Genomic DNA, 27502 nt, shown 5'->3' with positions numbered 1-27502 from the left:
AGGTAGCTCAGGGCGCGGGATGCACTGGCGTCAGCGTCCAGTTTAGCGCCAAGGCGTCAAACTTCAAGAGATTGGGCGTCAGGGCGTAGAATTCGCGCTGGACGTGGGATGCACTGGCGTCAAGCGTCCAGCAGCAGGGAACATCAAGAATCAAGGAACTGGACGTCAAGGTGAGGGGCGACAGGACGTCAAGCGTCAAGAAACTGGACGTCAATATACGCTAGTAGCAGGACGCCAGGACGCCAAACGTCACGATGATGGACGTCAGGACATCGAGCGTCAAGAAGCTGGACGCCATTATACAATAGTAACAGGACGCCAAGCGTCAAGAGGACAGACGCCAGGACGTTCTAGTCGAAAGCCCTCACAGTTCAGATGCAGCAGCAAGAAAGCAGGACATTGCCATGTCGGTAACAGGACAACAGTCGGATGATGTGGAAGACGATCTTCCTCATTCACCAGACAATCCGGTGGACGACATATCCGACGAAGAGGAATGGAAAGACCAACATCCCTCGTCGGACTTGAAGAGACTAATGAAAGTTTTTACGGAACTTTTCCGGATAACCATTACCAGCTACTCCTCGTTCGCCTCCATCCGAATTCACTTTAAGAAAGACTTCAACGAAGGACATCTTTATGAAGATGATTATGTCTCGCTCATCCAAATGAGCTTTGAAAATAATGGAGGATTGGATGAATACCAAGAAGGATCTAGGCCGGACGGTGTTCTCTTTTCCCCCAGCCAGACTAGCATCTATCCCCCAGCCAGACTAGCATCTAGATCTAGCGTTTGGTACGAGACTGGAGAATCTCTTGGCCTGGGAGTTCCTGCTTCTTCCCAGGGGGACTTCTCGAGTCTCGTAGACGCTTCTCGCCGTACAGCCATGGGGAAGTCAAAGGTGTTTTGGTCTGCGTCGGAGATGGACCACCTTCTCAAGGGAATCTTCAGGGCCTTTGAGGTCTTTAATTTTCTAGACTGGTCCCTGGGAGCCTTGGGTAAGAAGACGGACACCATCAAGAATTCAGACACAGAGGAACTTGTCCATATCATGTCGTGTATGGATAAGGCTCTCAGAGATGGTGCCACTGAACTAGCGGCACTTTTCCCTGCAGGGATCTTAAAGAAAAGGGCCCATCTTTGTTCTTTTCTATCCAATGGGGTTACGACTATTCAGAAATCGGAACTCCTTTATGCTCCTCTTTCTGCCCATCTGTTCCGTCAAGAACTAGTAAAAGAGGTCACATTGGCCTTAGCACAAAAGGCCACGCAGGACTTAATTACCAAGACAGCTAGGAAAGTACTGCCAACGAACTTCGTCACACAGAAGAATAAAGGAGAAGCTCCTGTGTCTCAGCCCTTTCGTTTCAGAGCCCTCAGTAGAGGAAGTTCAAGATCCGCTGGTAAAAGATCAATGAAGAAACAGAGTCTGACGGGAGTCTCCTTCAGACAGCGGTAGGAGCCAGACTGACCAACTTCTGGCAAGTGTGGGAGAGGAGAGGATCGGACCCATGGTCCATCCATTTGATCAAAGAGGGGTACAAGATCCCTTTCCTCAAGAGGCCCCCTCTAGCATCAAGACCGATAGACCTTTCGGCCAAATACAAGGTGAAAACAAAGGCGGAGGCTCTGCAACAACAAATATCTCTTCTGTTGCAAAAGGAGGCCATAGAGAGAGTTCAAGATTTGGACTCCCCAGGATTTTACATCCGTTTATTCCTGGTTCCCAAGAGCTCGGGGGGATGGAGACCAGTGCTGGACGTGAGTACTCTCAACGTTTTTGTTCAGAAAACGAAGTTCACGATGGAAACGACGAAATCTGTTCTAGCAGCAGTCAGACAGCACGACTGGATGGTATCATTGGATCTGCAGGATGCGTACTTTCACATCCCTATCCACCCGAGCTCCAAGAAATATCTGAGGTTCTTTCACAAGGGGGAAGTATTCCAGTTTCGAGCCCTTTGTTTCGGCCTAAACACCGCTCCACAGGTTTTCACAAGGTTAATGACCAACGTAGCTGGAATGCTACACATGAGAGGCATCAGAATCTCCTTATACCTAGACGACTGGCTCCTCAGAGCTCCTTCCCGCACACTGCCTGGAGGATCTTCAGACAACAATTCAATTATCGGAAGAACTAGGCCTACTGATAAACAAAGAAAAATCTCAGCTGATTCCATCCCAAGAGATTATATACCTTGGGATGAAGATTCAGAGTCAGACTTTTCGGGGTTTTTCCGTCTGTATCAAGGATGGAACAAGCCTTAGAAAAGCTTCAGGGCTTCTTAAGGAAACGGACATGTTCGGTGAGGGAATGGATGAGTCTGCTGGGGACCCTTTCCTTTCTAGAACAGTTTGTCTCCTTGGGGAGACTGAATCTACGCCCGTTACAATTCCATCTCAATCGGAACTGGGACAAAGAAAAAGAACTGGAGACGAAGTGCATCCCCATCTCGAAACCTGTAAGGCAATATCTGAAATGGTGGAACGACCCCATCAAGCTACAAGAGGGCCTTTCCCTAAAACAGAGGAACCCAGACCTAGTTTTGTTCTCCGATGCGTCAGACTCAGGATGGGGAGCAACTTTGGGAAAGAACGAAGTCTCGGGCTCCTGGACCAGAGAGCAAGAAAGTTGGCATATCAACCAGAAGGAACTAACAGCAATCCTTCTAGCTCTCAAAAAGTACGAACATTTAGTAAAGAACAGAGTGGTGCAGGTCAACTCCGACAACATGACAGCGTTGGCCTACATCAGCAAACAAGGGGGCACTCACTCCAAGTCTCTATACGAGACAGCAAGAGAGCTTCTTCTCTGGGCAAGGGAGAAGAACGTGAAGCTACTAACCCGCTTTATCCAAGGGGAGAGAAATGTAAGAGCAGACATGCTGAGCAGGAAAGATCAAGTCCTGTCTACGGAATGGATTCTACATCAGGACGTCTGCAAGAGCATGTGGCGGATTTGGGGACGCCCGTGCATAGACCTTTTCGCCACAGCGCGAACGAAGAGGATAGAAACTTACTGTTCACCTGTTCCAGATCCCGAAGCGGCTTACATAGATGCGTTCCTCATGGACTGGTCCAATTTGAACGTATATGCATTCCTGCCATTCAAAATAATTCACAGGGTACTGCAGAAGTTTGTGTAGCACGAGGGCACCAGAATGACTCTAGTGGCTCCTTACTGGCCGACAAGAGATTGGTTCACAGAGGTACTGGAATGGATAGTGGACACCCCGAGAAAACTTCCGCTAAGAGTAGATCTACTCAAACAACCCCACTTGGAAAGGTATCACCAAAACCTCCAAGCTCTACACATGACTGCCTTCAGACTATCGAAAAACTCACAAGAGCTAGAGGTTTTTCGAAGGAGGCAGCTAGCGCGATCGCAAGAGCAAGGAGGTCATCCACCATGAAGGTATACCAATCCAAGTGGGAAATTTTTAGAGGATGGTGCAGGAACAACTCTATATCCTCTTCCAGTACCTCTGTCACTCAGATAGCAGACTTCCTTCTTCATCTTAGGAAGAAACTTAAGTTTTCAACTTCGACCATTAAAGGATATAGAAGTATGCTAGCATCTGTTTTTAGACACAGGAACTTGGACCTGTCTAACGATAGGGATCTCCAGGACCTTCTCAGATCCTTCGAAACCTCTAAGGCGAGAGTACAAACATCACCAGCTTGGAACCTAGACGTGGTCCTGAGGTTCCTCACGAGTGATAGGTTCGAACTTTTGCATAGGACATCCTTAAAGGATCTCACCATGAAAACTCTTTTCCTGGTCAGTTTAGCCACGGCAAAAAGAGTAAGTGACATTCATGCCTTCAGCAAAACTATAGGTTTTAGACAAGACAAGGCAATTTGCTCACTTCGACTAGATTTTCTTGCTAAAAATGAACGTCCATCTCAACCCTGGCCCAAAGCGTTCGAGATTCCGAACCTGACGGATATCACAGGTGAGGAAGTAGAAAGAGCTCTGTGCCCAGTAAGAGCTCTAAAGTACTATCTGGAAAGGACAAAGGACTTACGGGGGAAGTCAGAAGGGCTTTGGTGCTCTGTCAAAAAACCCTCGTTACAGATGTCTAAGAATGCTCTGTCTTATTTTATCAGACAATTGATAAAAGAAGCACATTCAGAATGTAAGGAAGCGGACCACAAAATTCTGAAAGTTAAAACACACGAAGTCAGGGCGGTAGCAACCTCTGTGGCTTTTAAACAGAATAGGTCCCTGCAGAGTATCTTGGACATGACTTTCTGGAGGAGCAAGTCTGTTTTTGCCTCGCATTACCTTAAACAGGTCCAGACTTTATACGAAGACTGCTACACGCTGGGTCCGTTTGTAGCTGCGAATTCAGTAGTGGGAGAAAGGGCTACCCCTGCAATCCCATAACCCAATACCCTTTTCCTTCCTTGGAACTGAGAAGTTGTTTATGGTTGTTTGCGAAGGCTGGATGCATCCTTCCGCAATCATTAGCAGACAGTTTTTAAAATAGTATTCTTTTCTTGAGTTTTTAGTCAGGTGGTCGTTTGTTCCTTGGTAGCACCCGGAACAAGGGTATTCAAAGGAGGTCTAGTCACATAGAGGTTATACACCGGTTGACAGCCCCTAGAGATTTTCAGCCCCCTGGGTGGATCGCTGGATCTCTTAAGGAATGCAGACATAATGAGGCAGGAAAACAATGAAGTCAGATTCCTTAACAGGTAAGAACCTTTAGTTGGTTTTGCAATTTTTTGTATTTCAATTCCAACGATGTTAGCTGTCTCTGACCCTCCACCAAAGGTGTCAATCAGCTATATATATAACTACCAGGTAAGTTAGATGTTTGAAAATGTTATTTTCATAATAAAATAAATTTTTGAACATACTTACCTGGTAGTTATATATAATTAAATTCCCACCCTCCTCCCCTCTAGAGACTAGGGGCATGGAAGATCTGAGGAATAGGTAGAATGGTTCCAGGTACCTGGGTAGAGGGCGCACAGGTGGATCACCTGACTACCCGATCGGCGATTACCGCGAGTTTTTGAAATTCTGCCGTGACGTCAGGGACTTAAGCTATATATATAACTACCAGGTAAGTATGTTCAAAAATTTATTTTATTATGAAAATAACATTTTTGTCAATAGATGCCAGTGTGCATTGTTTACTTTGTGTACTTCTAATGTCAGACGCCGGTCCTACAAAATTCTCTCCAAGTTTGTAACCGTCAATGCTTGGAAAAAATATTATATTTTGAATCTTGCGTGAATCTAAATTTCATTTTCTTTTTACCTTTCTATCATCCGAAGTACAGTAATTCGTTTTACCTTTCATCCAAAGTACAGTAATTCTTTATAATACTGCATTATGTGAAAATACAGTGAAAGTAGTATAATCTGTGACTGCTGATTTAACTTGCGAGTGTAAACATCAACAAAAATTATGCACTACATATTACAAACCAACTTATGAAAACTTCAAGATGCGAATGGCTGTCCAGAATGTAACTTGTAAGTTGGGTAGTGACTAGTAGTATTTAGGATGTACAGTATAAAGGAGGTGGCACAAAGACCATGGTCAGTGATGCAGAGAAATATAATTTATATTCAGGTGGAATTCCAGTGAGATAAGAAAAAAATGAAATTTAATGGCTAAGGATGCAACGGCTTTCTGAAAATGTAATATAAGTAGGGTAAATAAAAAAGATCCCAGAGAAGAAGTTAATGCATGTATTCTCAGTTTAAATGCCACAAGCAACATTTGGCATTGTTCCAGTCCCAGCTATTTATTCCTGTATGTGTTTCATATTGCCTTTTTTATGGCATTAACTATACTGGTATTATTACTTTTGATACTTGGTTAGTAATGATGGATAGTAAAAGGTTAATACTAATGTCCAGGTTAGCCAAATAAACCTTACAATATTTACAGTGTAGCTACTGTTAGAGACCCTCATGTATAATGTTTAGCTTATCTTGGGCAAGTATGTTGACCTAATCTTACCAGTTTCTCATGTGTAGACTGGCCTGAGAATCAACAAAGGGAGTATAATAGGAAGATAAGCTATAAGAGAGGATCTCTATGCTATGATTTACTCTCCTATTCTCACTCTCACTCCTTACTTCCTAATTGTGAATGGAGCAGTGCTCTATGTCCAGTAATTTATTTTGCAGGTGTGTCTCTCATGCAGACCCAAATCACATCAGTTTTTTGCTGCAGAGTAAAAGTACTGCTCATAGTTGCTTGGCTATTACTACAGAGTTTTGTCAATATCTAAGGAGGAACAGTTAAAGGTTTATATTTTCTCTACATAGCATGTAATGGGAAAATTTGATTTATGAAATTCTCCATGCTTTTGTACTTTTGAGCCAGGAAGCCTCATTGCAAGTACAGAGGAGAAAGTGGGGTTCCTTCCCAAGACCAGCCAGTGCAGTTGTTCCCTAGCTCTATTGTTCTTGCTAATTGCGCAACACTCATAAGTGGATCCCATTCTAAAACACAGCCATTTATCTTTAAAGCAACCCATCCACTCTTACCCAGTTGATCAGAGCTTTGTGATTATCAAACCCCTCATCTTCTAAAGACCAGGACTGCTCCTCTACCAAAGACTCCAACTGCTCATCTTTCAAAGATCAAAGTCATTCACATCGAAAAGACTGGAGCTAATCAGCTTTAGAACCTGAGCCATATATTTTCAAAGGATCCAAAGCACCTCATTCACAAGATGCAAGCTATTCATCAGCTACCAACCCAAAATATTCAGTGTTTAGTTATCTGACTTGCAGAGTTTCAAAAGAGACAAGCAGTTCTCCCTTAATGAACCAAGCCACCTAACTTTTCAGGACCCCCAAGTCATATCTGTACATATTATGGCTTGGGCCGTTCATCCTGAAAGTGCAAGAGTTACTCATCCTCAAAGAACAGAATCTGCTTAACTTATGGACAGGAGTAGCATATCTTCAGTGGACAGATGCTCAGCTAGAAGAGAACTAGACTAGACATCTTTAAAGGATAATAGACTCCTTTTGCAAAGGACTAGGGTAAACTCTTTTTTTAAGATTTAGGATGCAGTACTCTGAAAATTTCTGATTTTTACCGGCTGTCCAAGTAAAAATTTGCCTCCGTACGATCAAGAAATTATTCTTGGTAATTGGACCCAGGAACAGGATTTCCTTGGTTTAAGGAGTTCAATAATCCAAACTGGTTGTTGGCATGTGACAAGTAAAATTGTGAAAGGGTCTTTGGAAGACAAAATAATCATCTTCTCATCCTTTAGTTACTCTAACACTTCTGAAAGAAACTCCATACTGGGGATCATAGAAGCTCCTACTACCTCTGACATACAGACTTTCTCTGATCTTGGCACTCCTAAAACTCCTGTCATACCAAAAAAGGACATTTATCTTGTCATACCAAAAAGGGACATTTATCCAGTCATACCAAAAATGGACATTTTTGTAATTGAATGAAGTCCATGTGGTGGAAGCCCTTGAGCTGGATGAGGTTACTGTTTAGAAAGCTCTAGATTAGATTTGTTGCAGCTTTAACCTGGAAAGGTGTCACAAATGCAGGAAAGTAGCCTCAACTGTCAACAGAATGGTGAAACCCGAGACGGAGGGCCATCTGCCTAAGACATTCAGGTCATCTCATATGATGTCCGAGATTGACAGGCTTGGGATCAAGCAGAGGCTGTGATAGGATTAAGTAAACCTTTAAGCTCTTTCCCTTTATTGGATCGGACGCTGAGTGGATTTGGCTGAATTACAAACTGCTCTACCAAAGCTCCCCAGTCTCCTGTGGGTGCCCCAGCCGAGCGCTGCTAACCAAAAATCGCTGATAATTATGGTAATAAAATGCACTTACGATGCCGTAAGCGCTGACAAACCACTTAACAGCGCTGTTAACCGGTTATTGGCACTGATAAACCATTTACCGACACTGATAAACTGCTTACCAGCGCCGAAAATCTGGTTAATGATGTTGCTAGCCAAGCGCCGTAACACCAGAACGCCATTAACCAATGTTGCCGGTAAGTTGGGACTGCCTCTACTTACAGTAGGTAGAGAGGTGCAACTCTTGAAGAGTTCCCTAAGTAAGTCTTGTCAGCAGATGAGTGAGATTTATTGACGGAAGATTTCATGGATCACTATGAGGTTTCCCTCAGATTTCTGCTGTCATCACAAGGTCATTTGCGTAAAGCAGCTCTCAGGGCCCTTTTCTGCAATCCTTTGTAACTTTTCCCTTTACTGTGATAAGATTCATAAGGAACAGAGCCAACAGAATCAGAAGATGAAGTTGCCTCACAATACTGCTGCAGGATATTATTGGGCAAAGGGGGCCTCATGGGAATGGGGCACAGGATTTTTGGCAGCAGAATATTTTGCAAACAAGGACTTGTGGACAGTGATTATTTGGCAGACTCTCAAGATATAGAGACATGGTACTTTATTGGGGAAGGCAAGGACACTGGCGAAGTAGAGTACACAGGGGCAGCTTGGTATGTCAGAGTAGTTTAGTACACTAAGCTAACACTAGAGCAGTTGAGAACACCTGAGTTATATCGTCGTCCATAGAAGCTGACAACATACCTGAAGTCACTGAATATAATATAGCAGTCGGGTAATTGGGAGCAAGTGGATGCACAGTACTTCAGGTAGACTGAATTGAAAACTGGAAAAGTAAAACATTACTTATTGTAACACAGGACCAGAAGGCAGAAGGCACAAAAATAACAGTAAACTCATAAAACACTGAGCAATGTGAAGTAAATTGAATGAACATATCAGTGAATGAAAATAAATGAATGGCACAGCATAGAAATTGGGAAAAACAGTTAATAATGAGAAGCATAGCAGCACTACCAACTTTGAAGAAATTACACAGAAGAATGGAATGAGGGACAGTGGCGTGCAATTTGATCATTTGTAGTAGGACTTTGATACTCTCAAGGTCCACTGACTGGATCCACTGTGTTTGGCTAATGAGCGTGTAAAAAGAAATACCATTAATGCCACCAACAAGTGAGATACTGGTGAGAATTTTTCAAAGCTTCAGGTCATTTTGGTCTACTGTTGTTGAAGTACTGTTCTATTGTATGTATGTCAGCAGCCTCCCCTATTTATCTTTTAGACAGGCTTGCTCAAAGTGGTAATTTCCTTTTGTCCAAACATAAGTAATTGTAATTAGACCTAATAATTGGGGTAATTTTTTACCATTTTCATCAAGGTGGTATTCTAACAGATAACTTCTCTCTTAGTACCATCACCTCAGAATTAGAGTGGGCTGCCTGCTTAGTATATCATCATCATCCGTGTTCTATCAAGGTACCATGTTGCTACACTACCCAATACCAAAGTTCTTTAATCTCATTCCTGACTGTTATTGACACCAATTCTGGATGATGACATGGACCACCACCACCTAAGCTGTAAGGGGCCTTTGTCATCCTCCAGTGAAAACTCGCTAAATGTGACTCGGGAGATGTCCTTCCAACCACCACCAGGAGAACAGCAAGGCGCACCCCTGCGATAACCCTTAAGCCAATTGCTACTTCAAGCAGCAAGCCCTCAAGCAGGAATCCTGGGACCTGGTGCCAGCTAATCAGTGCCTTTTGGCTTGGCCAGACTCTTCCAGATGAATCAACCAGAAGGAAAGCTCCCTGGTCTCATTAGCCAATCAGAAAATCCCTTAAAACTTTGCAAGCTTGCAGATGAGTATAGATACAACATGCTTGTGCCCCTGTCATCATTTGCCTTTTGTAGATGGTAGAAAGAGCTACCAAATTGTTAAATGAACTTCAGTCAACTTGTACATAATTTACCTGCTGCTGCTACAAAAAAAATTCATTGAAGAGATTGGAAAATTTCAGTATAAAACTCAACAGCACCTAGGGAGCCATTATTTTTAATAAAGTTCCTTTGAAAGCAGGTCTTTGTCTGAGATATTATTATTATTATTATAATTATAAAATAATAATAATAATAATAATAATAATAATAATAATAATAATAATAATTAATAATAATAATAATAATAAACAGAATCTAGTGACACCTTTTCATTTCTTTTACATGTAGCTGTGTGTACAGTACTACAGTACTGTATTAGTTTTCTTTTAAAAGAAAAAATTTTGTGCAATAATTATACGGTATATGCGAGGAGTATTGATTTTAGAAATCTGAAATTAAAAATTTATAGACAGGATCTTTTTTGTATTTTTACAATGAACTTATAGTCTACTTTTATAGTTTTACTATCGTTATTTGTTTTATAACTTAAAAATTGGGGACAGTAGTCTTCAGTTGAATAAGCATATAATCCAATTGAAATTTAGATGATGGTCCCGCAGCGGATATTCCTGGCTTCAACACGGCTCAGCGTCTTGAAGCTATCATTAGAGCAAAAGGAACGGCAACAGAAGTGATTCAGGCTTTAAGTGAATTGCCCAATCCACTGCAAGAAAATGACGAAACAGATCCTCCATATAATCCTTTGCAAATTCAAGTGTTTGTGCAAACACTGCTTCACCTAGGCTCCAAAAGTTTCTCTCATGCTTTTGCTGGTATTTCAAAGTTTTTGAAGGTAAAGTGAATGTTCATCAAGTATGCATGATTAATGATAAATTGTTAAATGTTATTTGATCATTCATTTATGCAAATGTGTAATTTATCTATTTTATGTATTGAAACAATTTTTATGACCATTGTTTTAATTGTTGTTTATTTTCACAGGTGTTTGAAGCTCTTGTTGGACCTCATGAAGAAGCCCAGATACTTGTGCTGCGTGAAATGCATGAAGTATGGCACAACCATCAGCAGATGATGGTTATGTTGACAGATAAATTCTTGCGCACACAAATTGTTAGATGTGCATCAGTGGCTACATGGGTTTTCAGCAAGGATATGATCCCTGAGTTCACAAAGTAAGTTTTAGAAAATTTCATTGTTGATATAATGTAAGTCAACCCCGGCATTCACGAGTTAGGGACCACAACCACCCACAAGTACTGAAAATCCACGCTAAATTGGTACTCACCTTCTAAAAACATGTATAACTGCCTATTTTAATAGTTCAAACATCAGATACTGTACCCTGTATCCTTAAACAAAAATGCTTATAACTGCCTATTTTAGTAGTTCAAACACCAAATATACCTTAAACTATCATCCTAAAACATTATAATATCATTGCAAAGTCATCTTACATTACCCTTAAAAATATATGGCTTACAGCTTTATGTGAAAACTAATTAAGTTACCCCTGAGAGAGAGAGAGAGAGAGAGAGAGAGAGAGAGAGAGAGCAAAAATACATATGCATATTAAAAATAGTTAATACACTAGTGGGTAAATAAAAATTAATTCACAAAACTAGGTTGTAGGAATATACAGTATCAGTAAACATTAAACTAAAATCAATCATAAAAGAAGAGGGGAAACTTCCTCACAAAGCATCAGAGCTACAAGCCAATTAGCAACTAGCAAAGCTGGTATCCTGCTGTGTGATTGGCTACTTCAACCCTTCCAGCCAATAGCATGTCATCATGGAGCCTACGTCAAAGCAAATAAAAAAATTGTAACACGTGCATATGTATGCGTCGCTCATTCAATGGCTTCTTGAACTTCTGGAATTTTAGTTTTGTATTGTTATGCTAATGATACAGTAATTCATATTTCATTAAAAAGAGAGAGAGAAGTGGTGAACTGAGTTGTTTACATTAGTTAAACAGTTAAAAATGTCAAATTTGAACAAATTTATTGTTTGCATAAATTTTTATATATACTGTACCTATTTTATAGGAGCTCAGGAATGAAGGATTTTAACTGGTGGCCTACCTAGATGATTGGCTAATCTGGTGAGCCACCAGAGAAGACTGCTGATGAAACCTGAGAGTGGAAGTGACTGACTCCAGTCAAAGGGTTTCTTAATAGGAACAAGTCCCACCTTACATCCAGCAGTTTTTCTGAGGCTGGGACTTTGTTGGGCTACTGTTTGCCAACAGCTGTCTCTTCCCAAAGCACTCGAACTGGAATAAGGAAGGATTTAGTAGATTTCTTGCACAGCCCAGCTTTTCCAGATGACACATGAAATGAAGTCTGGGCCTGTTACAGTTTGGGTCCATGGTAGATCTAATCCTGAGATTGTGACTGTAGGATTTAACAGTGTGGCTCTGACATGCCAGGAAAAGGCTCTGTGATGGCCTTCATCAGAGATTGGGAAGATACTCTGCCCATGGACCTGGAAGGGGTCTCTGGCAAACAGGCTGACCTGGCTCCATCATTCATACGAATGTTAATACATACGGATACCTCCTTGACAGGTTGGGGAGGCCATTGGGAGAATTGTAAGTTAGAGGAAAGGTGGTCACCTGCTCAGAGGGAGTATCATAGTAGCTTCCTGGGGTTATTGGCTGTCTTTTCATCTCAGGAAATTGAAACCTCCAAAAGGGACTCACATTTTGTTCGACCTAGACAATATGACTGCAATGTCTTCTATAAAGAGGTTAGGCTCTTGCTGAGCATCTCAAGTCAGTACAGTAAACCCCCCCGTATTTGCGGGGATGCGTACCGCACCCCCCGCGAATACTTAAAACCCCACTAAAAACACTTAGAACTGTCTATTTTGATAGTTTAACCCTTAAACGCTGAGCCTCTATTTACAAAAGTGTCTGCCGTATGCTGGCGGGGTTTGAGAGTTAGCGCCGAAGCGGAAAGAAAGTTTTTTTTTTAAATCACAGCACGCTTAGTTTTTAAGATTAAGATTTCATTTTTGGCTTCTTTTTTTGTCATTGCCTGAAGTTTAGTATGCAACCATCAGAAATGAAAAAATATCATTATCATATATAAATATTGGAATATATGACAGCACGAAAAAAAATTTCATAATTGTATACAAATCGCGCTGTGAGCAAAACAGTTAAAGCTAATGAGTTATTTTTTTCTTTGTATTGTACACTAAATTGCAATGATTTTGGTATATAACAAATTGTAAAACGATCAAAGCAACACAGAGAAAATATTATCACAAAATGATGCATGAATTCGTAACACACGGATGTAAAAAAAAAGTTTTTTTCAAAAATTCACCATAAATCAAAATATTGTGCTAGAGACTTTCCGTGTGTTGCAAAATGAAGGTAAATGATTGAATATTACTAGACTGTAAGAGTTTTAGCTTACAATTGCATTTTTCGACCATTTCGGTCGAGTCAAAGTTGACCAAAGGTTGAAATTTCGGCACTTATCGTGATTTATATGAAAATATTTCAAAACTGATAAAAGCTACAACCATTAGTTATTTTTTGTTGTATTCTACATGTAATTGTGCACATTTTCATATATAAAATGTTATGTAACGGTTAATATAAAACGGTGCAAAAATTACGACAAAGTGACTAAAGAATTTATGAGATTTTCAGCAGAGTTAGCGCGCACGGACGTATGGAAAAAGTTTTTTCAAAAAGCAACCATAAATCAAAATATTGTGCTAGAGACTTCTCGTTTGTTGCAAAATGAAGGAAAATATTGAATATTACTGGAATGTAAGAGTTTTAGCTTACAATTCCATTTTTTGACCATTTCGGTCGAGTCAAAGTTGACTGAAGGTTGAAATTTTGGCACTTATCATGATTTATATGAAAATATGTCAAAATTGATAAAAGCTACAACCATGAGTTATTTTTTTGTATTCTACATGAAATTGCACACATTTTTGTATATAAAACTTTATGTAACGGCTAATAGAAAACTGTGCAAAAATTACGACAAAGTGACTAAAGAATTTCTGAGATTGTAAAAGCCTGACGCCGTCTCTTCCGAACACGTGTGTGTTCGTCGTCCATCAGAGTAGTGAGACGTTTGGCGTCTTCACAAACAGAAACATACACACAGTTTGATACAGAAGATTCGTTGGAACATTATGAATACATGATTAGAATGCTTGCATGACAATGCAAGCAGTGGTGATTGTACATACATCAAGACAACAATGGTTAGGGAGAAACAGACGGAAATATTGTATGGTTGAAATCGCTTTCCTTTAGAGAAAGAAAATGAGATGCTCTTGTTGTCTTGTCCACTCCGATGGACGACGAACACACGCACGCACACGTTTGGAAAAAGTTTTCTTCAAAAATTCACCATAAATCGAAATATTGTGCTAGAGACTTCTCGTTTGTTGCAAAATGAAGGTAAATGATTGAATATTACTAGACTGTAAGAGTTTTAGCTTACAATTGCATTTTTTAAACCATTTCGGTTAGTCAAAAAGTTGAAGAAGGTTGAAAGTTTGGCACTTATCGTGATTTATATGAAAATATGTCAAAATTGATAAAAGCTACAACCATGAGCTATTTTTTTTTGTATTCTACATGAAATTGCACACACTTTTGTATATAAAACTTTATGTAACAGCTAATAGAAAATGATGCAAAAATTACGACAAAGTGACTAGAGAATTTCTGAGATTTTCAGCAGAGTCAGCTGATGCTTTCTTTTGGGATAAGAAAGAAATTCACGCATGCGCAGCTGGGTCACGCTTGTAAACAAAACGACAGTGTGATCCGTGAACTCCCAGCATCCCTTAAGGCGCGTGATTTAAAATTTTTCATAAACGAGGCCTATAAGTATTTTTCCGCGAATATTTAAAAAAACTTTTTGTAGTCGACGTATCTTATGTCCACTCGGCACCCGACAGACAACTTTTGTCGACGTAAAATATGTCCAGTCGGCGTTAAAGGGTTAAACACAAAAAACTAACAATGCTTATACCTGAGTATTTTAATAGTTTTATCACAAAAAGTGCATTTAGTCATGAAAATATGAAATACTGTACAGTAATTATTAGTGAATATTTCTCAGTGAAAAATACACAAATGGGTGAATTTTCCGTGAATAATGTGTATATACATTCCACAGAGAAATCCGTGAATAGGCGAGTCCGTGAACAGTGAGACCGCGAATACGTGGGGTTTACTGTGATTGAAACATGCTTACACAATCTGGAAGTAGACCAGTTTGCCACATGCAAGAACCATCAACTTCCAGTGTATGTGTGTCTGTAGAAATGCAAGAGATGCATTTCTACAAGACTGGAGCAAAGGGAGGGTGATATACCTTTTTCCTTCACTGTCCCAGATTTCGAAAGCTTTGAACAATCTATACTAGCTTTCAGCAGAACTGCTTGCCTAGTAGCCCTGAATTAGCCAACAACAGGCAAAAGAATAGATTCCATTGCCATCCGTTATTCTACCCACAACAGGCAAAAGAATAGATTCCATTGCCATCCATTACTCTATCCCAGACAGGAGGAGGGGAAGTTGTTCTACGCATCATCCTTTCTGAGCCATGGCTCTCACATGGAATTTTAAATTTAGTCTGCTGTGAAGATTATTTGCCTAACATTGTTAGGTACCTAGTGCAAAATTACAGACTTCATCTATCCAACATACCAGTCTGTATGGGAAATGTGGTTAGATTACTTCATGCAGAGTCCAGTTGAAATCTGTTAAAACAGTTTTACATTTGATTATCTTTTGCGGTCAAGCGACTCGCTATTTCAACAGTTCATGGCATACAAGGCATCATTGGTGGAACCCTTGCCTTATGGTTTGGAATTGATTTTGATATAAAAATTGTTCATTCCATTTTCGAGTCTTTTACACTTCAAAGGTCAGCCCTTCCAAGGTTTCCCAATCCCTGGTTCTTGAATAAGGTTCTTAGACTCCTGTCATCCCCTCATTTTTGGGTCCAATGCAACTAAAACTCATATCCTGCAAAAAGACACTCTCCTTGACTGCTTTGGCATCAGGAGCTTGGATGAGCGTACTTAGTCAAGGACATCATTTCACCACTCATACACCTAGTTATCATTTGCTGTTATCTCCTGGCTTATCATTCTTGACCGGAATGAGGACCTTTTTAAAGGAAAAATCCCCTTTTCTGATAAAGGAACTCAGTATTTCGTATAAAATATTATGCTTAGTTCAAACACATAAGATATAAAATATTATGCTTAGTTCAAATGCATAAGGTTTACCTAGATGTCATGGAAAACATCCCAGATGGTCCTATTTTTCTTACAGTCTCGGCTGATTGAGTTGTCAGTGAGGAAAAAAAAAGTGAAAGGTAAATAAAAAATTTTAAAAAATATATAAAACATTGTACTTACCACCATCTAATACTTTGCTGAGCCTCCTTTGGTTTTTATGACAGCCTTGAGAGGCCATGGGATGGAAAGGGCAATTTTCTTAAGCAATTCTGGGTCAAGATTGTCCAAGATGTCCCGTAGTGCAACCTCAAGCTTGGGGAAGGAGGACACGTCACGGTTGTGTAACTGGGCTTTCGTGATCCCCCATAAGTTCTCTATGGGGTTTAAGTCTGGGGAATTACCTGGCCAGTCTTTAAAATAATTGATGCCACAAAAATCCAGGTAATCCTTGATTAATTTTGCAGTATGGGCAGGGGCACCGTCTTGTTGTAAAAAGTCACTTTGGGTGACCTCAAAATATTTTTCCAGATGATCAACAAGGAGTTCAAAATACTTTTCCTTGTTCACTGATTGATTCTTAGGCAGTATGGTAAGTTTTCCCGTACCATAGAACGAAAAACATCCCCATACCATCAAATACTAGGGGTGTTTTACAGTGTGCTTCATGAATTTGGGGTCATATGGGTTACTGCCATCCCTCCTCTTAACCTTTCCCCACCTGTTGCAAGTCACACTAAATGTGGCTTCAGCAGTCCACAAAACACTCTTCTATCTGTCCTCCTCCCACTCAATCTGTCTCTTAACAAAAAGTGACCTTATTCTTCCTTTGTCTAAGGGTCAGTAATGGCAATGTCTGGCAGCACATTCATGAAATGGTTCTTTCACTCACTTCCCCAAGTAAATCAGGATTTTCTTCCTTTAGGATATGGGCAGTGATCCTGGGATTATTATCAACCTCTCTCTTTTTCAGTTTCTGTGTCCTAGGACTTATCTTAGATCGATGATGGGTGCGAGGTGCATGTGTAGGTAGTTCCTCTGAACCACCAAACCACCATCTTTGAACGTTTTTGCCCACTGCTGCACAGTTCGCTCACTAACGCCCACAACATCGGCTGTATCCTTAGTTGCAGTTTCCACCTTATGCAGAGCGATTATCTAACTTATTTTCTCACTTGATAAGAGCTTATTGCGGCTCATTATAAGAAAGAAAGCACTAAATAGGGGCTAAATAACAGCAAACTCACGAGTCCATGCGGACGAAAAAATTTGGTAAATAATCCACTATAATTGACTGGCAGCTACTGAGAACTTCTATCCCTCTCAGGGAGAGAGGAGTGGGTTGCCAGATGTCACCTGACAGTGCCTACCCATTCTTCCAGTAATAATATCATGTTCAAATGGAGGTTCGCATATTCGGAAAAATGGGTAGGTGCCGCCTACCCAATCAACCAAGACTGTACACCTCAGCACAATCAAACCACTCTTTACATGGGCTGAGAATAATTTTAGTGGTCCTCATTAAAAAGGTAGACCCTCACTCCTTTCCTAAGTCACACGACATCCAAAAGTGAGTACATCGTTAACTTTCTTCGGAAATGTTTCCTTTGAAGAAGTATTAGAGTGTATGGAATGGTTATTAGAGACAGTATTCCTGAACTGGTGAAGAGACAATAATCCTGCAGCAAGACCTGACATAATTGGGTAAGTCACAGTAGAACTACAATGGATAATACATGTATAGGTTTGTGTGTCTCCTGTTCTTTATTGCCAGATCCAAATAGGTATCTGGAGTAAAGAAAACTGTTGATACCTGTTACTTTACCTTGAATAAAAAATTCCTGAAACACTATAGCCATGAGAGTGGCAGTCATGCTGAGATATTGCTGGGGAAGGTGCAATAATCCTGCAGCCAGACCCAACATAATTAGGTAAGCCACCTTCGAACCACAAGAATTATATGTTCATTGGACCCCCGCTATATCATGGTTCAGCATTCTGTGGAGTGTAAATCCAAATAGCGGAAAATTCACTAATTCGCGGATTTTTTCTTAGAGCAATAATCACTAATTACTGTATTTTCTTGTTACTTTTGTAACTAAAAAATACATTTTTTACAATAAAGAAATGATTTACTAATTTTCAAATAATATTAATGTAAGCACAGCAAAGTATCAATAAAATTGTTTTTCAATGCATATTTAAATGTTTAGGTAAAAAAACGGGCAGCTTGAATACTGTATGAAAGAAAATGGCTGTGCCTGAATACAGTACAGTATAGGGAAACTTGATTAGTTTTCACACGTAGCTGTAACCCATATAGGTAATGTAGGATGACTTTGAAATATTAAAGTGTTTTAGGATGTAGAGCCAAGGTAATTGTTGTAGGACAGGAAATAGAGCATTCCTGTCCTGAGTCCTTTATGTTCTATCATTGTGCCGACAAGCACCATTCTGGCCGAGACCAGCTATAAGAGAATTCTGTTTTGTGGAGCCCTGGGGGGACCATAAGAGTGTAACTCCTTTGAGGACTCACAGCGGCTACCAAAAATAGGTTTTTCCTGTCATGACTGACATGTTTTTTAGGAATTTTGTGACATTTTGATCCGTTAGATATGATGAAAGATAATTTGTACAAAGAAGGTATCAGTTTGTATGACCTAAGAATGTTTATAAACAATTTTGTAATAATTTTTTTTATTAATAGAGCACCTCTCTAAGTTATTACTAGACTAATTCTGGGATTAAAACTTGAATGTATTTTTTACACATAAATCTAAAATTACTATAAGCCATATCTAGAGGTAGTATTGCATATTTTGTTCATGAAACTTACCTGTCAGATATATATATAGCTGTAATCTCCGAAGTCCGACAGAATTTCAAAATTCGCGGCACACGCAGTGGCCGATCAGGTGGTTAGTACACATTCCTGCCGCTGGGAGGCAGGCATCAGGAACCATTCCCATTTTCTATTCAGATTTTCTCTGTCGCCGGACTGTCAACACCTGTTGTCAGTTCCTCCGCCATTTGGATTTCGAAATTTGTTGTCACTTAAGTATTTTGGTTGTTTTTTGGTATTCGACTGGATCTGTGACTTGGCATACGCTCTTTGTGGACCGTTTTTTATTTTGCTTTTGACTTTTCTTATAATTAAGATGTCATACCTCTAGCTATCGAGTCTGTAGCTTGGGTGAATGTAAGGTGAGGCTATCGAAGACTTCGATAGTTCCTCACACTTTATGTATGATATGTAAGGGTGTTCAATGCTCTATGATAATCGGTATATGAATGTGAGGGATTATCTGAGGGTGAGTGGAAGAAATATGAAGCCTATATGTGTAAATTGGAGCGTGATAGGTTGAGGAGATCTTCCTCCAAGAGTGCATCCTTAGTTGGACAGTCAGGTTTTTTCTCCTACTAGTAACCCTGTAGTAAATATTAGTACTAACCCTGTAGTATGTTGCTGCAGAAGGTAATTCCTGGCTCTCGTGTTGAGTCAATGCGTGCTCTTGAAACTAAAGTGAATGCAATTCAAGCGCAAAGTGTTAATGCTAGTGCCCCTAGTGTTGTGGAGGGGGCGTCAGATCGCCCAATAATGCCTCTAGGCCTGGACCTCTGTCGAACTCCCAGGACCAGGAGGGGGCATGTCGAAAGTCGCATGAGGGTTACGGGGGCTTCCCACCGATCTGGCGTCCCTTCGGCAGGTCCTGATGACGCTACCCAGGCTGCTAGGGATCGTGCACAGGCACGCATCCTGAAGGATTGCTTCTCGTCCTCCGACACGTCCTCCCCCGCCTCGGGTTTGGAGCTCGGTTGGACTTTCGCCTCTTAAGAGAAGCTTAGAGGAGAGGACGCCACGCCCTCTTCCTCTAGACGTTTTGTGCTCTTCCCCAGAAAGTTGCGTGGATATTCCTCCGCAGAAGAGAATAAAGTGTTTTTCGAATGATGACTACTCGACCCCCCAGTCACGCTAAGGCAAGGGCTAGAGCTTCTACCCCTGTGAGAAGGAAGTATACGTCTCCTCGCCCCTCTCCTTCTCGCAGGTTCAGCCCTTCTCCTGAGAGAGTTGCTTCTCCAACGCGTCAGATTTTGTTGGGTTTGCAACAACAGCTGGATGCTCTCATGAACCTTAAATGACAGGCCTCGTCACAAAGATTCGAAACTGCCTGTTAAGAGGTACAGACCTTCACCTTCGTCTCCTGCTTCGTCTTTCTTGTCTGTCGTCTAGAGAGAGTGTTAAGTGGCTTCCTAATCGTCTTCCCCGATTTGAGGAGTTGGACTTTTCTCTTGACACGCGCCAGGAGCGCGTGTCTTGCTCTTCGCGCGCTTCTCATGCTTCACGCGCGCTTCGCCTTGACGCTCGGCGCGCGCCTAGCCATGACGCTTCGCGCGCGCCACGCTGTGAAACTCTTCTCGTGTCTTGCCACGGAGCCTCTTGCGCGCCACGCCATGACGCTCCGCGCACGCCCCGCTGTATCACTTCAAAGTCTTCTTGTTGTACATCATGATGCACAACTACCCGCTTCAACTTCTGATGTCCTTCATAATTTAGCCACGACTTCTTCTAATCGCGGGAGGTCCCGCTTACGTATCGGCGAGTCGGAACTTCTTTCACCACTCACTCAAGACCCGCCAGCTGGGGAAGATCATCCTCTTTCGTCCCAGCCTTCGGATGAAGAGAAACATCTCTTTCGTCTTCTTCTTCCTCTGATTATCAGACTCTGGCTATTTTACTTATGGATCTGTTTCCTGAGACTTTTCAACCTTCGGCTCCTCTCTCTCCACCTTCGCAGTTGTCTTTGTCTTAAGCGAGAAGGACTCCTGGCTTTCTCAAGATGAGGAAGTCTTTATCTACCAAAAAGGCATTCAAGAAAGTCCAGGATTGGATGGCTGTCAGGAAAAATCAAGGAAAGACTTCTTTCGCTTTGCCTCCTTCACGTTTGTCCGACAAAGCAGGCATTTGGTATGAGACAGGGGAGCACATTGGCTTAATGGTTCCCTTGACTTCTCAAGGGGACTTTGCAAGCCTAGTCGACGCCTCTTGAAGATCCCACTTGTCTTCTTTTAAGGTGTCTTGGACTCTGACTGAGATGGACCACCATTTTAAAGGCCTCTTCAAGACTATTGAGGTCTTTAACTTCTTGGACTGGTGTCTGGAAGTTTTGGACACGAAGGCTACTAATCCGGTTTCCATTAGTCTGGGGGAGCTGTCCAGTGTACTGCGGTGCATGGACAAGGCCGTCAGAGATGGCTTTGAAGAACTTGCATCTCAGTTTTCGTCGGTTCTTTTGAAAAAAGAGAGCATTGTTTTGCTATTTCTCGGTGAAGTCTGTTTTCACCAGCGCAGAAGGGAGAGCTGCAGTTCGCTCCTTTCTCAAGCCACCTCTTCCCCCAGACTTTGGTTAAGAATATTGCTGCCAGCCTTCAAGAAAAGGCAACCCAAGACCTTCTTTCCAGGTCTTCTAAACGTCCTTTGGCCCCATCATCGTCCTCTTCTTTTCCTCAGTTGGCTAAGAAGAAGTAGCCCTTTCGTGAAGGGGCTTCCATGGGAAGCAACACGAGACCCGCACCACGAGGGAGAGTTTTTCCCGAAAGGAAAAGTCACTTCCAAGAGAGGTAGCAAGTGACTCCTTTCATCTCCAGACACCATTAGGAACCAGGCTTCATTTTGCACAAGCCTGGAGAGAGAGAGGGGCAGACGATTGGTCCTTCCTAGTGTTAGAGAGAGGTTACTTGATTCCCTTCCTGTCTCGTCCTCCTTTGTTGTCAACCCCAAGAGGTTTGTTTCCCAATTGCCATCCTGTCAAACAGAAAATTCTGTTTGACCTGCTCGAACAGATGCTCGAGAGGAGAGCAGTGGAACAGGTCTAGGACACGCAGTCCCCGGGATTTTACAACAGATTGTTTCTAGTCCCAAAACTTTCAGTAGGCTGGAGACCCGTCTTGGACGTCAGCAGGCCGAACAACTTGGTCCGGAAGGAAAAGTTCAAGATGGAGACCTCGCAGTCAATACTAGGAGCCCTTCATCCCAGGGATTGGATGGTATCTTTGGATCTCCAAGATGCTTATCTTCACGTCCCAATTCATCCACGTTCGATGAAGTATCTCAGGTTTGTCTTGGGGGACTAGACGTACCAGTTCAGGGCTCTCTGCTTTGGACTCTGCACAGCTCCGAGGGTGTTTACACTTCTTCATGAAGAACGTTGCGATGCATTTGCACCTGTCAGACGTCAGGATCTCTCTACTTGGACGACTGGTTGATTCGAGCGCCGATTCGGCGAAGGTGTCTGGAGGACCTTCAGTTGACTCTGCAACTCGTGAAGTCCCTGGGACTTCTGGTCAATGTGGAAAAGTCGCAGCTGATCCCCTCACTGTCCATTGTGTCTGGGAATTCAGATGTATTCAGCGGCTTTTATAGCATCTCCGTCGCAAGAACGGCAACTTTTATGTATGAAAAAGTCTCGGCCTTCTTGGGGAAGGAAACATGCTCGGTGAGGGAATGAATGAGTCTGCTGGGGACCATTTCCTCGCTGGAGAAGTTTGTTTCCCTGGGGAGACTGCATCTCAAGCCTCTTCAGTTCTTTCTGTTGGAGAACTGGCAAAGCAAGGAAGACTTGGAAGAGGAATTGAGAATTCTTCCTTCTGTAAAAGAGGATCTGAAGAACAGGTTGGGGGGCAACACTAAGGGGAGAGGAAGTGTTAGGAACCTGGAGAGGGGAACATGTGTCCTGGCACATCAACATCAAAGAGTTGGCGGCTATCTTTTAGCTCTCCAATTCTTCGAGGTCCAAGTTTGCAATCGTAGTTCAAGTAAACTCGACAACACTACGGCATTGGCTTACCTCAAGAGACAGGGCGGAACACACTCTTGTTCCCTGTTCAGCCTTGCAAGAGAGATTATTCTTTGAGCCTATGCTCGCAACATTTCGATTCTCACAAGTTTTGTTGCAGGGGTCGAAAATGTTCGAGCAGACCTGCTCAGTCGGCACCATCAACTCCTGCCGAAGGAATGGACCCTTCATCAGGAGGTTTGCCAAGATTTTTGAAACTTTTGGGGTCGCCATCTTGTGGATCTTTGCACGACCTCAAGAACAGCGAGGCTCCTCTATACTGCTCACCTGTACTCGACCCCGGGGCAGTTGCGATAGATGCTCTTCTCTGGGATTGACGGGAATAGATGTTTATGCCTTTCCCCATTCAAATTCTGGGAGAAGTCATACGCAAGTTCTGGGCCTCACAAGGGACGCAGGATGACTCTCATCCCCGTTTTGGCCTTGAACCACTGGTTCTCGGAGTTTCTCTTCTGGTTGGTAGACGTTCCGAGAACCCTTCCTATGAGAGCAGACCTGCTCAGACAACCCCACTTTGCGAGATATCATCAAAACCTCCCCGCTCTGAACCTGACTGCATTCAGACTATCGAAAATTGGTCAGAGCGACGGAGTTTTCTGGCCAGGTGGCACGGGCCATCGCTAGAGCCAGAAGATCTTCATCTAACAGGGTATATCAAGCAAAGTGAACAACCTTCAAGGGTTGGTGTAGAAAGAAGGGCTTTTCCTCTTCCTATATCACTGTGAGCCAGATTGCTGATTTTCTCCTTTACTTAAGAGAAAAACTCAATTTAGCAGTTCGGACTATCAAGTGTTATCGGAGCATGCTTTTGACTGTTTTCAGACACAGAGGACTAGATTTGTCTGACAATAAGGACCTCCACGATCTTATGAGCTCTTTCGAGACGTCTAAGGTTCCTCAGCTAATTCCTCCTGCTTGGAACTTGGACGTAGTGCTCAAGTTTTTGATGTTTAGTCCTTTGAGCCTCTCCACTCTGCATCCCTTAAGGATGTGGGAAGAAAAACGGCATTCCTCACGGCTCTGGCGACGGCGAAGAGAGTGAGCGAAGTTCAAGGCCGTCATGTGGGCTTCAAGGAACACGATGCTGTCTACTCTTTAAGCCCTAAGTTCTTGGCTAAGAATGAAAGGCCTTCTAACCCTTGGCCTAGACACTTTGAAATTAAAGGTTTAGCAGACCTTATTGGACAGGAACCTGAGGGAGTTCTATGTCCGGTTAGAGCTCTCAAGTACTACCTTAAAAGAACCCAGGACACTTGTGGTCCCTCGGATAATTTATGGTGTTCTGTGAGGCAACCAGTTAAACCTATGTCGAAGAATGCACTGGCATTCTTCATTAGGGACGTCATTAAGGACGCACACTCTAGTTGTGACGACTCCAACTTCAAGTTGTTGAGAGTTAACGCTCACGAGGTGAGGGCAGTTGCTACCTCCATGGCGTTCCAGAAAAATATGGTACTCAGTGACATTCTCAGTTTCACATTTTGGCGAAGCAATTCGGTGTTTGCCTCACACTCTTGGCGAGATGTTTAGGTAACATACGAAAATTGCTTTTCGCTGGGACCATACATTGCTGCTTCAGCAACCTTGGGGACAGGGGGTAACTCTGATCCTATCCCTTTTTAATTGTGTTTTTATGGTGGTTGGGTCGACTGCTGGAGGCAGTCTTCCCAATCCTTTGCAACTAACGCTTTAGGTGTTGGTTAGGTGGTTAGTAATGCTCTTTTGTCCTCTTTGTATGGTCTATGATCTAGTCACATTGTGGTCACGCCCCCGTTGACAGATCATCTAGAAGTCGCCAGCTATATAGGTCACTACCCGCTGGGGTCTCTAGTAAAGCAGAAGCAGACTAGAGTGACAGTAACCACTCAGTCAGCTACGCTATCAGATAAGGAACCAAAATAATTTTACCAATAAATTGGTTTTTTCCTAATTCTTGGCTGTCTCTACCCCCTCCAAAGGTGGTATTCAGCTATATATATATCTGACAGGTAAGTCTCATGAACAAAATGATATTTTAATGATAAAATAAAGTTTGTTCATACTTACCTGGCAGATATATATATTCATATTGCCCTCCCTCCTCCCCTCAGGAGACAGTGGCGTTAGAAAATCTGAATAGGAAATGGGAATGGTTCCTGATGCCCGCCTCCCAGCGGCGGGAATGTGTACTAACCACCTGATCGGCCACTGCGTGTGCCGCGAATTTTGAAATTCTGTCGGACTTCGGAGATTACAGCTATATATATGTCTGCCAGGTAAGTATGAACAAACTTTATTTTATCATTAAAATATAATTTCTAATGAATATTCCTGATTTTTTATTCTAACTGATGATACATGTTTTCTGGAGTATTATTTATTTTATTTTAATCAGTTTCATTTTCCATTCAGTAAGTTGTTCATTATAATATAATTTATTTGAAATTTTATATAGTAATAATTAGTTGTATTACTTATATTAGTAATCATTTTTAATTACGTTTTGTTTTATGTCCAAATTTGAAGCAAGAGTTCAAAAATACTAATGAGATGATTATGTTTAAGAATATCGAGATTGCCAGTTATTACAAGCCAATGAAAATCATTCTTAAATCCATTACCTCCACAAGAACATAATATTTAAGTTCTTGGCAATCTTCGTATACTAAAATGCAATTTTACCTAATGTTTGTGCATATTCAAATGTAATTATGGGTTGTGTATTTTGTAGAGGGGTAATCAACACTAATTAAGGAATATGAATTAATTTAGACCAGTCACTAAAACTTGTAAGAGGCTTTAGTCCAACTGCTTTCTTTGAACATAAACAATTGATTTATGAATAATTTAGGTTACTGCACTGTTATTAACTTTATCATTAAGTCCATACGGATAACCAGTTTTTAATTTTACAGTGGAGGAATTTCTACCCAAAATCTGTTATTATTATCATTAAAAATATCAAGAATACCAATACTGTATTAGTAAGTTCAAAAGGAATTCATTAAAAATATTCATTTTCATATACCGTAGGCTGTGATAACTATCATTATCAAAATTATTATTAGATAGGTGTGTACAGTAATTAATTCCTAAGTGTTAAGGGGAACCAGTCTGATCTGATACCACGTAACATATAATTAGATAGACAATTCCTGTTCCTTTACATATTGGTTTATTATCACAATCATTAACATACAGTATCCCGTATCTGAGATAACTGACATGTTTTACACCTTTTATCTTGACTCTTTTCCATAATGTAGGTGAATATATGGTGATAGTAGAGTAATCTGTAGAAGCAGAAGTAACAGGTTACTTATATAACAGTAAGGATAAGGATCAAACTAAATGAAAGGAAAGCATAAGTAATTTGAACTGAGTAAGAGTAGACGCAGAAAAATAAGAAGAGAAGAGAAAAGAACTAAATTAGACATAAAAATTAATAGGAACTATTGAAGTTAAGAGAGAAGTTTGTGTGTGTTTGCTTGACATCCATGTTTATTTGTACATTTTTTAGCATACTTAACATTCAAGCTCGTAATTCAAGAGAACATGATTTATATTTTTTTATGATTTTAACTAACATTCAGCTGTGCTCATATTTTTGGAGAATATTAGTTTTAAAAAAGTAATTTGGGATTTTTTACTTTACAGGAACTATATTTGGGAAATAATTCATGCTACCATTCGTAAGATGAACAAACACGTGGCACGCCTTCAACGAGAAGTAAATGATGCACGTGAGCGCCGGACTGGGCATGATTCAGATGACTCCTCTTCAGATGAAGAAGAGCAGAGGCCAAGGCCCACAGAAGAAGAAATTGAAAGAATGGAAGAGAAACTGGAAACTGCACAAGCTGACCAAAAGAATCTTTTCCTCATTATTTTCCAGGTTAGAAATACAGTAATTTTTTCTCTATGAAAAAAATTTCAAAATAATTTATTTTACAGTAATAGTTTTTAGGTAGGTTTTTGTGATTTAAATATTTTATATTTTTCAAATTTAGTTTTTGCCATTGTTTTAAAATTCAAGAAATGCCCCACAATATATAATAGAGTAATGAAATACCTTGGAATATCAAAGAGTTGCCTTTTTATGGTTCACCTTTGAGTTATTAGACCATAAAACGAAATTACCACAGGCCCAGTCATTACTGTTAACTGTGAGCCTGTTGGCCCTTGGGTTTTTTGAACATGCCAGAGTTTGATGATAATGATGATCCAAGTATTCAACAGGGACCAGACAACTTGACATTTCATGAACCACACTTGTCTTGTTGTCAGTCTCAGTAGCAAGATAATCCAACTCATTTATTAGCTGACAGCATTTTGTTTTTTGGTGGCTTTATGGCCATGTTAAGCTTGTGCTTAAGATATTCTTTCTTGCCACCATATATTGGAGAAAGAGAACCACTGTACTTTGTAATCTAAAGGCCTCTTTCCAATTACTGTATGGGGGTAGCATTGGGGAAGGACTAGTCCCTGCACAGGTTTTTGATTTTGGAGTTAAAGATATTCTCACTGTTCATGGTTTTTTTTTTGCAGAGAAGTTTTAGCTTTATTTGTGGCATATATCACCACTGATCACTTCTAAGAAGTTTTCAGTCCTTATAGGAGTAATTTTTAGTGAAGCAGAGGACTTCTTATCAAGGTCATGAATTTGGGAAGTTTGGGAAACTTCTTGACTTGGCAAGAACCAGGC

The 27502-nt window shown here is 41.1% G+C and overlaps 1 protein-coding gene across 2 annotated transcripts in view; it reads left to right on the top strand.

Annotated features, from left to right (window-relative positions):
* Cbp80 (Nuclear cap-binding protein subunit 1) overlaps window positions 1–27502 on the top strand; it is a 198151-nt gene that overhangs the window by 113732 nt on the left and 56917 nt on the right. Inside the window, exons 12-14 of one of the 2 annotated variants that reach the window (XM_067129891.1) lie at window positions 10331–10563; window positions 10713–10903; window positions 26455–26692. In XM_067129891.1, coding sequence (XP_066985992.1) covers window positions 10331–10563; window positions 10713–10903; window positions 26455–26692 — 662 coding nt within the window. Of the gene's footprint in view, window positions 1–10315; window positions 10564–10712; window positions 10904–26454; window positions 26693–27502 lie in introns of both variants that reach the window. The other variant, XM_067129890.1, reaches the window with a different exon arrangement.

This window comes from Macrobrachium rosenbergii, chromosome 28 (genome assembly GCF_040412425.1).
Source record: "Macrobrachium rosenbergii isolate ZJJX-2024 chromosome 28, ASM4041242v1, whole genome shotgun sequence".
In the NCBI taxonomy this organism is placed as follows: Eukaryota; Metazoa; Arthropoda; class Malacostraca; order Decapoda; family Palaemonidae; genus Macrobrachium; species Macrobrachium rosenbergii.
This window is presented reverse-complemented; position numbering and strand designations above follow the sequence as displayed.